Genomic DNA, 18,388 nt, shown 5'->3' on the forward strand with positions numbered 1-18,388 from the left:
TTGCCAAATTGAAGTGAAAATATAAGGCAATCACAATCCATGTAAATCCATTATGTACATATAATATAATGTCATATGATTACAAAATGTAGAATCACAAATATTATTGATTTTTACGTGATGTTTGTATGGTATTGTGACCAGTTCCCGTCCTCGACGGAGCACCTGTCTACGGACGAGGGATCTAGCTCGGAGGACTCTGAGTTTGATGAAATAGGCACGAACCTGGAGAGCATGTTATCCAGCAAGAAGTCAACATCTCAGGTGGGTCATTTGAGCCTTGTCTCTGGAAAACAGAACTTAATGTATGTGCGTAAAGTGTCGTCCTTGATTAAGCTGCGCAGTCCGCACAGCTATTCAGGAACAACACTTTCCACCTTTAGGATTCTTAGCTCACCTGAGCACAACGTGCTCATGGGTTGTGCTCATGGTGAGCTTTTGTCATCGCCTTTTGTCCGTCGTCAACATTTGCCTTGTTCACCTCTCTAGAGGCCACATTTATTGTCAATCTTCATGAAATTTTGGTCAGAAGATTGGTTTCAACAATGATATCTTGGATGAGTTCGAAAATTGTGACATTTGCTTGAAAACATGGCTGCCAGGGGCAGGGGGCATTTTTCCTTATATGCTATTGTAAACCTTTTAACACTCTAGAGGCCCCATTATTTTCCAATCTTCGTGAACTTGGTCAGAAGATTTATCCCAATAATATCTTGTTATCTCAGGTGAGCGACTTTGGCCCTTTCAGGCCCTCTTGTTTGGTTTTGAAGGAAGTACAAAATTTGGCGTGGGTGGAAAGAGTCATTCTTGATTCCTTTGCTGTTGCACACGCTAATCAGAGGCAGATGTTAATGCACATGCATTAAGTCCAGCCCTCAGGAGAATTTTCTTTGATTAACCAGCTTTTAAATGAGTGTATGAGTTTATTTTTTAGCATCAAAAGAGTGGTTTTCTGGTCAATACTGTTTTCTCATTTTGCAATTAGTCCTGTCAAGGTTAAGGTCACTGTTACTAAAATAATGTAACAATCTATTTGAATAATAGTTTGAAATGAGGCATTGCACACAAATTGTGTTTGTTCATAGCTAAAGGCTGACATCATTTTGGATTGTACATTAACCACAACTGCGGATCTGTGTTACAGATCCAGATGGAGCGGGAGGAAGCTGAGAGGCGGGAGCTGCAGAGGATGATCATGGACGGAAAACAGGACAAATGAAAAAGACATCAAGCCGGAGGAGGACCCCATGGCTAGTGTGGGTGTGTAATCTGTACTGTTGGATGTGAGAACCGCATGTATAGTGTGGTGTGTAGCCTCTATTGTGGGGTGGGTGGACCCCGGCTAGTGTGTTGTGTAGCCTGTATTGTGGGATATTGCCTTTACTGTGGGTTCAGCCAGTACTATTTTTAGAATGGACCCATTAAATGTTGTGCATAGCCTTTACTGTGAGGATTGAGGAACCCATTGCAAGTGAATTATGGCCTTCACTGTAGTGTGTAGCATGCACTGAGGATGTAGCTTGTTCTTTGGGTAGGGAGGACCCCCATAATCAGTGTGGTGCGTCACCGGTACTTTGGGTTTCATGACAGGATATTTCTTAATGATTTCAATTATAATATATAAATGTGTATTCATGTCATTTTTAGGATAGTTTACATGTTGTTGTTTGGTAACTTCAAAACCCTTAATACATTCAATCTGAAAAATAGTTTACATTTATTACATAGTTTAAGGAAATAAAAAATGATATTTTACTAATAATACAGATTTTTAGTGGATTTGCCAATATGACATTGACACCATGATATTCATCTCCATCATAATTGCTATTTTCTGATTAATTATGATTTGGTTATGAGCTTGTGTTTTTTTTTAAATTATGATTTGGTTATAAGCTAGTGTTTTTTTTATTTATGATTTGGTTATAAGCTTTACACAGAGATCATTTCTCTCCCATGTAGGCTGGTAAGAACTGAAGATCACTCGTACATTCATAGATGACAACGGAAGGAGTACACTCGTGTTGAGTGGGTCCTTAAGCCTGCAGTCATTGATGCCTATGTGCGCATACAGAAAACCAAGGATCCCAACTTCATGCAAGTTTGCTATGGAATCTGTTACTGATGCTTACAATGTCTCCTTCAGTCGCTCCATATAAATTTGCATCATGTTATATTTATCTCTGTTTTAAGAAAGTTATGAATCTTAAAAAATATCTTTAATTGTATATTGCAAATGGAAACTGCAAACATGTTCATGTTCATTTTTCTTATTTTGAGATGTTTTGACAATTCTTGCTATTCTTTGCTTTCTTTATCATTGCTGTGCTGTATTTTCAGAAAGCAGTTTGCAACAATGGATGACAATGTCAAAGAAGAAAGAGAGAGAGAGGAGAAGGTATATTTGTGACTAGTATTCCACATGATCTAATGTGATTTAAGATTTAATAGAACATGTCTGCAATTTATAATCAAATCAGGGCTTGCACATGTTTATCTTGCTCCATTCATTTAAGATTCAAATAACAACACAGGGTCCAACCTTCATTAGACTATGTGTTTTGTAGGAAGAATTAGTTTATTGTATAGAAAATTGTGGAAAAAAATACACAAAGACAATGGTTATGTATGAGATGCATTTCTGGCAAAACTGGGCTTAATGCATGTGCATAAAGTGTCATACCATATAAACCTGTGTAGACTAGATTTCATTTAAAGAGGCTTTTAAACAAAAAATTACGTAAAAGTGGAAAGTGTCGTCCCTGATAAGCCTGTGTTGATTGCACAGGCTTATCTGGGACAACATTTTATGCACATGCCTTAAGTCCCAGTGTTCCGGTATCCGACTGCAGGAGCAGCTGCGCCGTATCAAGAGGAACGAGGAGAGGGAGAAGAGTGCCCCTATCATGTCGGAGAGCAAGCGCAAGAAGAAGGAGGCTCAACTTCTCCAATCTAAGGTCACTGGCAATCAATTAGATCAGATGAGAGCAAATTGTGTCGTTAGATATGACTGGTTTAAGTTCTGCTTTCTGTCTTGGTAACAGAATGTTAAGGGGAAAAAAAACAACAACAACAAAAAAAGGCAAAATAATCAACACATTTTGGTGACTGATTCATTACTGCAGCGACAAATGTCATCAAATGTTGGTCATTGTTTTAATTGTAGCTGCATGAGTTATCCTCCTCTTTGTAATCACGCCAATATTGTGAGAGAAAATGTATTTACCAATAATTATTGAATTATTAAATCAGCCAATATTGAGAGAGAAACTGTATTTACCAATAATTATTCAATCATTAAATGTACCGGCACACATTCCCTATCACAGATTAGCGAACATTGGCTGCCCTATTATGTGTGCACAACTTTGACAAGATTTAATTATGAGGCCATTTTCAAGTTGGAAAACTTTCAGATGAATAAATGATAGGTATGAAAATATATGTAGGAATGAAAAAAAACAAACACTTTGAATGATCTAGTAATTGAAATTAAAGCTTCGATAAAGACTCAATATTTTATATGAAATATGATGAGAGACAATCTGGAGTTTTAAATAGCATTAACTTAACTGGGAATTTGACTTAACTTTCTTACATATAACAAAGTTCAGCTGTAAATAATTTACTCAAATCAATGTCTGTTGACTTATATTTAATGTAATGTTTAAGGTTAGTGTATCCTGATTTCTGTTGTCATAAGTCAGCTGTCTTTATCCCCAATCTCCATATTGCAAATGTTTTCTTATTGCCAATGTTTGTTTTTTTCAGATGAAGTGCGGAGCGTGTGGTCAGACAGGCCACATGCGCACCAACAAGGAGTGCCCCAAGTTCAGCCTGGGCGGGGGGGCTAGTGACAGAGGCGCCGGTGAAGGTCGCCATGGACTGATGAGGGAGGTCACGGCTCACGGTGACACTCTGCAGGACCACGGCTGGTGGATGTGGTCGGCACCAAACTGAAACTGAGCAAGAGTCTCCTGGAACAGTATGTGCCTTATAGTGCTACGCTCTGGGGATCATGGTTGGCTGGGTTGAGTTTGTAGAGCTGCGGGTCTGGTAGAGGTTTTAGATCTATGCCATGCTATGGTCTGGGGATCATGGCTGGCTGGGTTGAGTTTGTAGAGCTGCGGGTCTGGTAGAGTTTTTAGATCTATGCCATGATATGGTCTGGGAATCATGGCTGGCTGGGTTGAGTTTGTAGAGCTGCAGGTCTGGTAGAGTTTTTAGATCTATGCCATGATATGGTATGGGGATCATGGCTGGCTGGGTTGAGTTTGTAGAGCTAGTGTCCGGTAGACTTATTAGATCTATGCCATGATATGGTCTGGGGATCATGGCTGGCTGGGTTGAGTTTGTAGAGCTGCGGGTCTGGTAGAGTTTTTAGATCTATGCCATGATATGGTATGGGAATCATGACTGGCTGGGTTGAGTTTGTAGAGCTAGTGTCTGGTAGAGTTTTAGATCTATGCCATGCTATGGTCTGGGGATCATGGCTGGCTGGGTTGAGTTTGTAGAGCTGCAGGTCTGGTAGAGTTTTTAGATCTATGCCGTGATATGGTCTGGAGATCATGGCTGGCTGGGTTGAGTTTGTACAGCTGCGGGTCTGGTAGAGGTTTTAGATCTATGCCATGATATGGTCTGGGGATCATGGCTGGCTGGGTTGAGTTTGTAGAGCTGCAGGTCTGGTAGAGTTTTTAGATCTATGCCATGATATGGTCTGGAGATCATGGCTGGCTGGGTGAGTTGTAGAGCTGCGGGTCTGGTAGAGTTTTTAGATCTATGCCATGATATGGTCTGGGAATCATGGCTGGCTGGGTTGAGTTTGTAGAGCTGCAGGTCTGGTAGAGTTTTTAGATCTATGCCATGATATGGTATGGGGATCATGGCTGGCTGGGTTGAGTTTGTAGAGCTAGTGTCCGGTAGAGTTATTAGATCTATGCCATGATATGGTCTGGGGATCATGGCTGGCTGGGTTGAGTTTGTAGAGCTGCGGGTCTGGTAGAGTTTTTAGATCTATGCCATGATATGGTATGGGAATCATGACTGGCTGGGTTGAGTTTGTAGAGCTAGTGTCTGGTAGTGTTTTTAGATCTATGCCATGATATGGTCTGGGGATCATGGCTGGCTGGGTTGAGTTTGTAGAGCTGCGGGTCTGGTAGAGTTTTAGATCTATGCCATGATATGGTCTGGGAATCATAGCTGGCTGGGTTGAGTTGTAGAGCTGCAGGTCTGGTAGAGTTTTTAGATCTATGCCATGATATGGTCTGGGGATCATGGCTGGCTGGGTTGAGTTTGTAGAGCTGCGGGTCTGGTAGTGTTTGTAGATCTATGCCATGATATGGTCTGGGAATCATGACTGGCTGGGTTAAGTTTGTAGAGCTGCAGGTCTGGTAGAGTTTTTAGATCTATGCCATGATATGGTCTGGGAATCATGGCTGGCTGGGTTAAGTTTGTAGAGCTGCAGGTCTGGTAGAGTTTTTAGATCTATGCCATGATATGGTCTGGGAATCATGGCTGGCTGGGTTAAGTTTGTAGAGCTAGTGTCTGGGGATCTATATTCAAACTCTACACAAAGCTATGATCATTATTTAGAAACTGAGATGAAGGTTAATGATTTATGGGGTTAGGGCTGATATTTTTAACCAGGTTTTCCAAAGGAAAAAACTGGTTATTAGATTGGCGTATGCGGGCTGGCTGGCTGGCGGGCTGGCTGGCGGGCTGGCGGGCGGGCGGAACAAGCTTGTCCGGGCCATAACTATGTCGTTCATTGTCAGATTTTAAAATCATTTGGCACATTTGTTCACCATCATTGGACGGTGTGTCACGCGAAATAATTACGTCGATATCTCCAAGGTCAAGGTCACACTTTGAGTTCAAAGGTCAAAAATGGCCATAAATGAGCTTGTCCTGGCCATAACTATGTCATTCATTGTGAGATTTTAAAATCATTTGGCACATTTGTTCACCATCATGGGACGGTGTGTCGAACGAAAGAATCACGTCAATATCTCCAATGTCAAGGTCGCCACGACTAAAAATAGATTTTTTTAAAAAACAAACTTACAAAGGGGGTTAATTTTGTTTGTTCATTTCAAAAGTTCAGTTTGAGTTTTCTCCCTTTATCAGATTTTTTTTCACAATGAAAACCTGGTTTTGTGACAATTTTGTCCCTTGTTAATCTCTATTCCGATAACTGGCAGTATTGTTTAGTGCAGTGTTAATGGATAGAGTGTTTGCAAGATTAGTATCACTACATGTTTGTAACCTCCGGATTATAAAGTATGCAAATGTTCGTCCATATTATGCATGGAACTGTTTCTATTGAGAGGATGGTTGTTTTACAGTGCGGAACAGATCAAGAGGAAGTCTCTGGTGCTGAAGTTCCCCAAACAGGCCATGGAAAACAAGAAAAGGAAGAAAGCAGGCTCTACTATACACTGTGATTATCTGAAGGTGAGGCATAACTGCTTGTGGAGACACAATTGCTTGGTGACACAAATGCATGTTCAGACACCTGGCTTGGTGACACAAATGTGTATCTAGACAAAATTGCTTGGTGACACAAATCTGTGAAGAGACACAATTTCTTGGTGACAAATGCTTGATGAGACAAAATTGATTGGTGACACAAATCTGTGATGAGACAAAATTGATTGGTGACACAAATCTGTGATGAGACAAAATTCTTTGATTGCCACAATTGGTTGGCCACACACAAATGCTTGTGGATACACAAATGCTTGGTGAAATATAAGCAAGTCTTGCTTGATAAGATACAGTGACACTGTTTTTATTAATACCATGTTGAACTGCCCACATATTATACAGATATAGTATCTTATTTTTAATTCTGTCATTAGAAACCACGTCAGTCATCCAATCGTCGAAGGACTGACCCTGTTGTTACCATGTCTACCATCTTTGAACAAGTGCTCAACGAAATGAGGGACATGCCCAATGTGAGTACTGATAGAGATAAAAGTGTTCATATTGATGAGATGTGTTAGTGTAAAACACAATCTGGTCTGGAAAAAAGTAAGGGACATGCCAGTGAACATTAACTTACAATTTCTTGTCAACATTGAAAAACTATTGTTAAAATATATGTACAAAAATATTTACAGGTACTTAAGTATTTATTGATGAAACTGTATTAAAATAAGTTTGGACTTCAGTCTTGTGTATGTTTTATCCTATATTGTATAGGCAGTGAATCTCTTGTCTTACATAAAAGACCAGCGGATGGCAACAATAATTTCTACTGACACTGTTTCTGAAGTTTGATGATCCTCTGTTGGCTTTTCAGACTCACCCGTTCCTGTATCCAGTGAATGCCAAGATTGTTCCAGACTACTTCACAATTGTCAAGGAACCCATGGATCTCCAGACAATACGAGAGGTGAGCAAAGTTCACTCCTTACATCATAAGTAGGGCCATGAATGAAACTATTTTTACCAAACAAACAAATTATGGGTATTTCTGTTATGTGTGCTGCCAGTTTTTAATGTCATAAATACTGACCTGTTATCGTATGCTTATACTTTCCAAGGGGAAATAACTCATCCGGAATTTTAACTGGGAATCCGCCACCTCAATACCGTAATACAGGCCAGGTTAAACATAGTGCAATGCAACCTAGCCAAAAATCGGTAACCAACCCTCAATATTCTTTCCGGACCAACCAGGTGTATACGTGTCTTTTACGGCTCTGAATTAAAATATTGTTTTTCACTTGGTTGATTGGGGTTTTGAATAGATAAATTGTGTTATTTATCTTTTTATTTCTCATTCGGATTAATTTGTGTGGATTTAATGGATTTTGTTTCATTTGTAAAAGGTAAGCCATGCTTGTTTTTATCGAACAATGGTTTATTTCTACCATGCTGGGTGTTTTCAGGCGCGAACGACCACGTGCAAAACGTGCTCTTCTAATACATTGCTAGAACGTGCAAAGCATGTTCTTCTAATGTGTTACGAGATCGTGCAAAGCGTGTTCTTCTATTGACAGATTGTTTATCATTTGCCATTATGTGCAATAATGATTTTAACGTTCCGTATGACAATCTAATTGATCGTCATTTTATTTTTCATCTGTTTTGAATTAAACTTTTGTTTAATTTATGATCTACGGCAGTATTATTATAATTTTCATTATGGTCAAATAATGATTTTATGTGCCGTATGATAATCTGGTCTGTGACCAGTTTATGGTTGAATATGCTTTGCTCTTGTTTTTCATATATTCGACTACATGATGGTCGCAGAAACAAGAGTGGATAAATACCCGGTGACTTCGCAGATCATGGATGATAGTTGCAGTATCAGTCACCGGGTATCGGGCACGATCGCGACCGTACTATGCTAAGTCTCTTAGACAGTCGGTCAACATCAGACCATATGGCGACACCCGTCAGCCGGTCTTTGCCCGATGGCATTGGTCAAGGACATCGACCAATGCCGGACCATTTGGCATCCGCCATACGGTCATTATCCGGTGACAACACTGGTCATGATATGACCGGTACGTCACCGGGGACGTTGATCACGAACCATTGATCGACGTCTGACCGGCCGGTCCGGTCACCGGTCATGTCACCGGTCCGGTCCGGTCATTGATCACCGGTCCGGTCACCGGTCATGTCACCGGTCCGGTCACCGGTCATGTCACCGGTCCGGTCCGGTCACCGGTCCGGTCACCGGTCATGTCACCGGTCCGGTCCGGTCACCGGTCCGGTCACCGGTCCGGTCATTGATCACCGGTCCGGTCCGGTCACCGGTCATGTCACCGGTCCGGTCACCGGTCATGTCACCGGTCCGGTGACCGGTTCGGTCCGGTCACCGGTCCGGTCATTGATCACCGGTCCGGTCCGGTCACCGGTCCGGTCCGGTCACCGGTCATGTCACCGGTCCGGTCACCGGTCATGTCACCGGTCCGGTCACCGGTCATGTCAACGGTCCGGTCCGGTCACCGGTCCGGTCACCGGTCCGGTCATTGATCACCGCTCCGGTCACCGGTCAACAGTCATCAGTTAGGCCTGCCACCGATAACACCAGTCACCGGTCAAGAAGAAGAACTCGGTCTTCTTCATTGAATTATTCTCCTATTCTTCGTTGAATACATCGTCTTCATCAAGGATTAGACATCGGACACGCTCTTCTTCGTCGAGCAGTTCTCATCGTCGCGGCTCTCGTAAGCGATCACGTCGTCACTCACGGAGACGTTATTCTAGAAGATCTCGGTCTCATCGCAGCCGATCCACATCTCGGCCGATCCAGATCTCGACATCGCAGGAAACGAGGACGTCGTCAACCTTCACGTAGACATCAGCGGACTGCATTGAGCACCACTGGATAGTTATCGAACATACCTCTCCTTCATTGAGCAGTTCTCGGCGTTGATACGCTCGTAAGCGATCATGTCAATGCTCACGGAGACAATATTGTAGAAGACAATATTTCCAGCGTAGCCGAACAATATTTCGGCATCGAAGTTATATGGATGTCGCCACTTCTCACGTAGGCGTTAATGAACCTACTGGTCATATCGACGTTCTCCATTTTATTCCTTTAGGAATATCATGTCTCCATTCCACGTGTGATGGTTCTTCTTATGGCATCCACACATGTTGCAGTCACCGAGCCGTAGTTGTATACGAACACTAGTTCGTTTAACATTCAGGCTTCGGGATAAGCTGTTCTTTTCTCCACTACGACTACAAGGACACTTATGCCTATTAATACTGATAATCTACCGTTGTTTTTCCGGTTAACATTATCAGATGACTTCGTGGATGGTCATTCTTCTGCACCAGATATTTCCATTCTGACGCAGTTATATTATACCGGTCCCGATCACCGGACATCGGTCACCATTCATCGGTCATATCACCGATCACTGATCACCGGTCAGAATAAGTGATGTCTCATCGCCATCGGATTGGATTTTTTGGCATGATCTTCTTTTCCGAGCAGTGCTTGACATTGATAACAGACCATATGGATTCCACCATTTTTCGGTCTTTAACTGGTAACGTCACCGGTCATATTATGACTGGTCCGTTCACCGGGCTACAGTTACCGGTCATTGACCGGTCCGGTTCGGTCACCACTTACCAATTACCGGTATTCCACTGTGTTTTCATCGGTCAATTTTTAGTATCACGGGTATCGTCTACATTACATAGTTGTATACCCCTGGCTATGATTGTATTGAATACTATATTTTATGGATTCAACAATCTACATGACTTTTTGTGTTTTTCAATACTGATGTTCTACTGGCGACGGTTACCAAATCATGCTATATCTGTTATTTGTACTTCTATCTCAACCGGCTACATGCAGACTACTGGTCTTGCAGATAGATCGGCTGAAGTGGGCTCGGAGACTAGCATTGAGGTCGAACATTACTATTTGACCTCTATTAATTTATGTTCGAGACCCGAAGGATGAATTGTTTTAATGTCATAAATATTGACCTGTTATCGTATGCTTATACCTTCCAAGGGGAAATAACTCATCCGGAATTTTAACTGGGAATCCGCCACCTCAATACCGTAATACAGGCCAGGTTAAACATAGTGCAATGCAACCTAGCCAAAAATCGGTAACCAACCCTCAATATTCTTTCCGGATCAACCAGGTGTATACGTGTCTTTTACGGCTCTGAATTAAAATATTGTTTTTCACTTGGTTGATTGGGGTTTTGAATAGATAAATTGTGTTATTTATCTTTTTATTTCTCATTCGGATTAATTTGTGTGGATTTAATGGATTTTGTTTCATTTGTAAAAGGTAAGCCATGCTTGTTTTTATCGAACAATGGTTTATTTCTACCATGCTGGGTGTTTTCAGGCGCGAACGACCACGTGCAAAACGTGCTCTTCTAATACATTGCTAGAACGTGCAAAGCATGTTCTTCTAATGTGTTACGAGATCGTGCAAAGCGTGTTCTTCTATTGACAGATTGTTTATCATTTGCCATTGTGTGCAATAATGATTTTAACGTTCCGTATGACAATCTAATTGATCGTCATTTTATTTTTCATCTGTTTTGAATTAAACTTTTTTTTTAATTCATGATCTACGGCAGTATTATTATAATTTTCATTATGGTCAAATAATGATTTTATGTGCCGTATGATAATCTGGTCTGTGACCAGTTTATGGTTGAATATGCTTTGCTCTTGTTTTTCATATATTCGACTACATGATGGTCGCAGAAACAAGAGTGGATAAATACCCGATGACTTCGCAGATCATGGATGATAGTTGCAGTATCAGTCACCGGGTATCGGGCACGATCGCGACCGTACTATGCTAAGTCTCTTAGACAGTCGGTCAACATCAGACCATATGGCGACACCCGTCAGCCGGTCTTTGCCCGATGGCATTGGTCAAGGACATCGACCAATGCCGGACCATTTGGCATCCGCCATACGGTCATTATCCGGTGACAACACTGGTCATGATATGACCGGTACGTCACCGGGGACGTTGATCACGGACCATTGATCGACGTCTGACCGGCCGGTCCGGTCACCGGTCCGGTCCGGTCATTGATCACCGGTCCGGTCACCGGTCATGTCACCGGTCCGGTCACCGGTCATGTCACCGGTCCGGTCCGGTCACCGGTCATGTCACCGGTCCGGTCCGGTCACCGGTCCGGTCACCGGTCCGGTCCGGTCATTGATCACCGGTCCGGTCCGGTCACCGGTCCGGTCCGGTCACCGGTCATGTCACCGGTCCGGTCACCGGTCATGTCACCGGTCATGTCACCGGTCCGGTCCGGTCACCGGTCCGGTCCGGTCACCGGTCCGGTCATTGATCACCGGTCCGGTCCGGTCACCGGTCCGGACCGGTCACCGGTCATGTCACCGGTCCGGTCACCGGTCATGTCACCGGTCCGGTCCGGTCACCGGTCATGTCACCGGTCCGGTCATGTCACCGGTCCGGTCATGTCAACGGTCCGGTCCGGTCACAGGTCCGGTCATTGATCACCGCTCCGGTCACCGGTCAACAGTCATCAGTTAGGCCTGCCACCGATAACACCAGTCACCGGTCAAGAAGAAGAACTCGGTCTTCTTCATTGAATTATTCTCCTATTCTTCGTTGAATACATCGTCTTCATCAAGGATTAGACATCGGACACGCTCTTCTTCGTCGAGCAGTTCTCATCATCGCGGCTCTCGTAAGCGATCACGTCGTCACTCACGGAGACGTTATTCTAGAAGATCTCGGTCTCATCGCAGCCGATCCACATCTCGGCCGATCCAGATCTTGACATCGCAGGAAACGAGGACGTCGTCAACCTTCACGTAGACATCAGCGGACTGCATTGAGCACCACTGGATATTTATCGAACATACCTCTCCTTCATTGAGCAGTTCTCGGCGTTGATACGCTCGTAAGCGATCATGTCAATGCTCACGGAGACAATATTGTAGAAGTCAATATTTCCAGCGTAGCCGAACAATATTTCGGCATCGAAGTTATATGGATGTCGCCACTTCTCACGTAGGCGTTAATGAACCTACTGGTCATATCGACGTTCTCCATTTTATTCCTTTAGGAATATCATGTCTCCATTCCACGTGTGATGGTTCTTCTTATGGCATCCACACATGTTGCAGTCACCGAGCCGTAGTTGTATACGAACACTAGTTCGTTTAACATTCAGGCTTCGGGATAAGCTGTTCTTTTCTCCACTACGACTACAAGGACACTTATGCCTATTAATACTGATAATCTACCGTTGTTTTCCGGTTAACATTATCAGATGACTTCGTGGATGGTCATTCTTCTGCACCAGATATTTCCATTCTGACGCAGTTATATTATACCGGTCCCGATCACCGGACATCGGTCACCATTCATCGGTCATATCACCGATCACTGATCACCGGTCAGAATAAGTGGAGTCTCATCGCCATCGGATTGGATTTTTTTGGCATGATCTTCTTTTCCGAGCAGTGCTTGACATTGATAACAGACCATATGGATTCCACCATTTTTCGGTCTTTAACTGGTAACGTCACCGGTCATATTATGACTGGTCCGTTCACCGGGCTACAGTTACCGGTCATTGACCGGTCCGGTTCGGTCACCACTTACCAATTACCGGTATTCCACTGTGTTTTCATCGGTCAATTTTTAGTATCACGGGTATCGTCTACATTACATAGTTGTATACCCCTGGCTATGATTGTATTGAATACTATATTTTATGGATTCAACAATCTACATGACTTTTTGTGTTTTTCAATACTGATGTTCTACTGGCGACGGTTACCAAATCATGCTATATCTGTTATTTGTTCTTCTATCTCAACCGGCTACATGCAGACTACTGGTCTTGCAGATAGATCGGCTGAAGTGGGCTCGGAGACTAGCATTGAGGTCGAACATTACTATTTGACCTCTATTAATTTATGTTCGAGACCCGAAGGATGAATTGTTTTAACCGCCTTTACCTGTCGGCTACAGACTTTGCAGTCAGTGTCACGGAACAGTTGGGACACATTAATGACGCTAGCAGGATTAGCAAGACGACATTTGTATCGACTTCTGCTTTTCTATTGCTCCTACGGCAGTGCATATTTTCAAGCTACTGGAATCAACAAGAGTTCCGATACATAGGATTGCCTATCAGATTGACCGCATAGCGGCTACAGTCTTGTAGATGGCTTAGGACCTATTGAACTCAGATCTTAGATCCTAGGATCTGGAGGGACCTCATCTTAAAGTTATTCTTCTATTACACTTCTGGCCATAACAGGCCGTCTTCCTATAACTGGTCGTATTCCTTTCGGAATTCGTCCAGGTTAGAAGTCTTGAAGTAAATGGATTAATCAAGTCAGAATTTAAGACTTCCATGCATTCTACCGGCAAGCGTGGACCCGCTTAAGGTTACCCCTAGGGTTTTCACCTTTTTCTGCCATCACACCTCCGATTCCGGAGGTACCGCTATCAATCATATTTCCGTACTTCGCAAATCGATGACTTCGCGACCTGTATTATCCAGGATTTTAAAGGCGCCTGTTATTGGTTCAAGAAGAGGCTATATTCTGTAGATAGGTCATAAACTTATAAGTGTTAAACACTGTCCTATTCTACCAATTTTCAAGTGTGTTTGGAGTGGGAAAGTTCGGCTTGCCGTGGTTTCTTTGCCCACCCATCCTTGACAAATGGTTCCGGTCACCGGTCGGTATTTACCGGTCTGGTCACCGGTCCTTCTGCTGAGACGTCTTTTCTTACGTCCGTTTCAGCTTTATTTTTAAGATAATTGTATTAATCTCGGGATTATTTAATGACACAGATTTCCATCTTTTTGTCATTATTTACCACTATTCAGTGGTGTCTAGACTAGAAGATTATCTTGGCAAGAATATAGTTTATTCTACCACAACCTTCCTTACATCTTATACAGATGTGAGCAGATAAGGTTATGGACGATCACATAGAACAACGTATCTTGATTTTCTCAATTATGTGGTATCCTAACGAATATCACCTGCACATCTACATCTTGAAAAGCGAAAATTCTTTTTAGCTGTTTTTCATTTACAACACATTTTCACGATTCCTTTGTGATGGTTTCAACTATCACACATCGGTCGTGGTTTACTTACAGACACGGAGGTGATCATATTATCACTCCTTGTAACTGGAAATCAGGAACTTATTCGTTCTTTGCAAGAACAACAAATTTTCTCTATCGTCTTTCTCATACCAGTTCGTCTCAAAGCCCTGTTGGACCTTTTGTCCTGCAGTTCTTTCTTTCGAATTATTTTTCCGTTGGGTTCAATAATGTAATTGCGCATGCGCGGCAGTGAAGTTGCAGACGAGTTGCATGGTGTACATAGTATATCAAAGAATGTTGTTTATCATCAAACGCTAGTTATTAGCGTTATGCGATCGTATATCGCAGTGTATACCGGTATGCTGAACAACGTCAACAATGCAGTTCACAGAAATCGATCCAGCAGGGTGTGCGATTGTTATACATTCGTCCATTGACATAAACTGGAATATCTTGCCTTCTTGGTGAGTTTTTGCAATAACTGAGTTTTTGCCATAATTTCATGAAATATACTTAATGAACCATGGGATTATGGTTCTACGACCTTTTAAGTCTCCTGTACAATTATTTTCAGGAAACTTCTTCACAGGTCAAATATCATATCTCACTGAGACATATTTTTACTGATCCAAACATGTGCCACTTCATGTCTGGCCATTAATAACTTTTAGTTATCTCTACAGAAGAACGTTTTTCTGTTAGAGTTTCAATCCTTGTTACTTGTGCAAGGATAATTCCATCAGAACTGTATAAAGGTTCTATGGAAATTCATTTTTTTACTGGGTAATTGAGAGCATAGTTATTACCTTAATCACTCTGCTAGATACATAGAGGTTTTTCTCATCTTTTTCTTGATGATAAGAATTTGTTCTTTTCTTCATCAAAGGATAGAGATTATGCTTTCGTATACCTTGTTTTGTGTAAGTCATCGCAACTCTGTGCTGTCTTACCTATTTTGGAACTGATCCAAACTATGGAACGTCAACACTATGTTTTTCGTTCCTTTACCTTCTTAAGCGGTTTTGACTTGTGTAACATGTTGGGATGCTTAATGAGCTCCCTATGAACCTTTTTCATCAGGCTTATTAACAGTTCCAATATAATTTTAAGACGGTTTTCCTTCTTATTATGGCTTTTACCATACGGAGAAGTGAAATTCATGCTTTTTCTGATGAATACGACCAATTTCAGTTGGATCTATTGTCGTTTTCACTTTGTTGTGTCAGCCAGGATTCCTTGCTTAATATCAAGTCCTCTATATGGCTTCTACCTTCAAGTTTCCAAGTTTTCTTAAACTGGAAGTCATGAAGATGAGGATAAACTTCTTTGGGCAATCAGGGCTTTGAAGTTCTATCTCAGCAGTGTTAGTCAGAAGTCCATTCGAGGTTCTCAAAGACACTCTTCATTTCCCCAAAAAAGGGGGGGGAGATGTGTCTGCGGCTTCTATTTCTCGGGGTTAGACCTCGACTAAGGAAAGTTAATCTTATCCTATCTAAGGATTCATTCCTTTTTAGGATCTGACCGCATGAATTAAGAGCTCTCTCTGTTTTGTGGGCATATATTAATCACACCCCATTTTTGACGTGCTCTAAGCTGTTTACTGGAGGAATCCGACCACCTTGTCATCTTTTTATCTTCGTTTTCTGAATTGCCAACAATACAATTTGTATACGTTTGGGCTTGTTGTGGTTTCACTAACGGTAGTGTCTTCTTTACGACATAGACATATTACTCTGTCCGAGAAGTCATAATTAATACCGTTTTAACGAAGATTACTTGATATCATTAGCTGATAACCCTGTTTATGGGTTCTACTGTGTTGGGAAAATATATACGAACCTTCCCACCGCAGCTGCAAAATCAGCATACGATAACAGGTCAGTATTTATGACATTAAAACAAATTTTTTAAATAAAATTCATTTTAATTATTAAATACTTACCTGTTATCGGTAAGTCCCACCTCCCACCCCGCTATTCGATTAATATTTTTGTATATATATTGAAAGAATATTGAGGGTTGGTTACCGATTTTTGGCTAGGTTGCATTGCACTATGTTTAACCTGGCCTGTATTACGGTATTGAGGTGGCGGATTCCCAGTTAAAATTCCGGATGAGTTATTTCCCCTTGGAAAGTATAAGCATACGATAACAGGTAAGTATTTAATAATTAAAATGAATTTTATTTAAAAAAATTGTTTTAACCGCCTTTACCTGTCGGCTACAGACTTTGCAGTCAGTGTCACGGAACAGTTGGGACATATTAATGACGCTAGCAGGATTAGCAAGACGACATTTGTATCGACTTCTGCTTTTCTATTGCTCCTACGGCAGTGCATATTTTCAAGCTACTGGAATCAACAAGAGTTCTGATACATAGGATTGCCTATCAGATTGACCGCATAGCGGCTACAGTCTTGTAGATGGCTTAGGACCTATTGAACTCAGATCTTAGATCCTAGGATCTGGAGGGACCTCATCTTAAAGTTATTCTTCTATTACACTTCTGGCCATAACAGGCTGTCTTCCTATAACTGGTCGTATTCCTTTCGGAATTCGTCCCGGTAAGAAGTCTTGAAGTAAATGGATTAATCAAGTCAGAATTTAAGACTTCCATGCATTCTACCGGCAAGCGTGGACCCGCTTAAGGTTACCCCTAGGGTTTTCACCTTTTTCTGCCATCACACCTCCGATTCCGGAGGTACCACTATCAATCATATTTCCGTACTTCGCAAATCGATGACTTCGCGACCTGTATTATCCAGGATTTTAAAGGCGCCTGTTATTGGTTCAAGAAGAGGCTATATTTTGTAGATAGGTCATAAACTTATAAGTGTTAAACACTGTCCTATTCTACCAATTTTCAAGTGTGTTTGGAGTGGGAAAGTTCGGCTTGCCGTGGTTTCTTTGCCCACCCATCCTTGACAAATGGTTCCGGTCACCGGTCGGTATTTACCGGTCCGGTCACCGGTCCTCCTGCTGAGACGTCTTTTCTTACGTCCGTTTCAGCTTTATTTTTAAGATAATTGTATTAATCTCGGGATTATTTAATGACACAGATTTCCATCTTTTTGTCATTATTTACCACTATTCAGTGGTGTCTAGACTAGAAGATTATCTTGGCAAGAATATAGTTTATTCTACCACAACCTTCCTTACATCTTATACAGATGTGAGCAGATAAGGTTATGGACGATCACATAGAACAACGTATCTTGATTTTCTCAATTATGTGGTATCCTAACGAATATCACCTGCACATCTACATCTTGAAAAGCGAAAATTCTTTTTAGCTGTTTTTCATTTACAACACATTTTCACGATTCCTTTGTGATGGTTTCAACTATCACACATCGGTCGTGGTTTACTTAAAGACACGGAGGTGATCATATTATCACTCCTTGTAACTGGAAATCAGGAACTTATTCGTTCTTTGCAAGAACAACAAATTTTCTCTATCGTCTTTCTCATACCAGTTCGTCTCAACGCCCTGTTGGACGTTTTGTCATGCAGTTCTTTCTTTCGAATTATTTTTCCGTTGGGTTCAATAATGTAATTGCGCATGCGCGGCAGTGAAGTTGCAGACGAGTTGCATGGTGAACATAGATAATTGGGTAATTGCTAAATTATGGAACGGTCTATATCAAAGAATGTTGTTTATCATCAAACGCTAGTTATTAGCGTTATGCGATCGTATATCGCAGTGTATACCGGTATGCTGAACAACGTCAACAATGCAGTTCACAGAAATCGATCCAGCAGGGTGTGCGATTGTTATACATTCGTCCATTGACATAAACTGGAAT

General features: G+C 41.9%; 1 protein-coding gene across 1 annotated transcript in view; it reads left to right on the forward strand.

Annotated features, from left to right (window-relative positions):
• The first annotated feature begins 1,215 nt into the window (after window positions 1-1,215).
• The window catches only part of LOC127878486 (transcription initiation factor TFIID subunit 1-like), a 31,646-nt gene continuing 14,473 nt past the window's right edge, over window positions 1,216-18,388 (forward strand). Inside the window, exons 1-8 of the mRNA XM_052425013.1 lie at window positions 1,216-1,283; window positions 2,341-2,398; window positions 2,853-2,957; window positions 3,772-3,874; window positions 3,925-3,985; window positions 6,345-6,453; window positions 6,861-6,959; window positions 7,307-7,399. Coding sequence (XP_052280973.1) covers window positions 1,216-1,283; window positions 2,341-2,398; window positions 2,853-2,957; window positions 3,772-3,874; window positions 3,925-3,985; window positions 6,345-6,453; window positions 6,861-6,959; window positions 7,307-7,399 — 696 coding nt within the window. The remainder of the gene's footprint in view (window positions 1,284-2,340; window positions 2,399-2,852; window positions 2,958-3,771; window positions 3,875-3,924; window positions 3,986-6,344; window positions 6,454-6,860; window positions 6,960-7,306; window positions 7,400-18,388) is intronic.

Source organism: Dreissena polymorpha, chromosome 4, assembly GCF_020536995.1.
Source record: "Dreissena polymorpha isolate Duluth1 chromosome 4, UMN_Dpol_1.0, whole genome shotgun sequence".
NCBI classification, from domain to species: Eukaryota; Metazoa; Mollusca; class Bivalvia; order Myida; family Dreissenidae; genus Dreissena; species Dreissena polymorpha.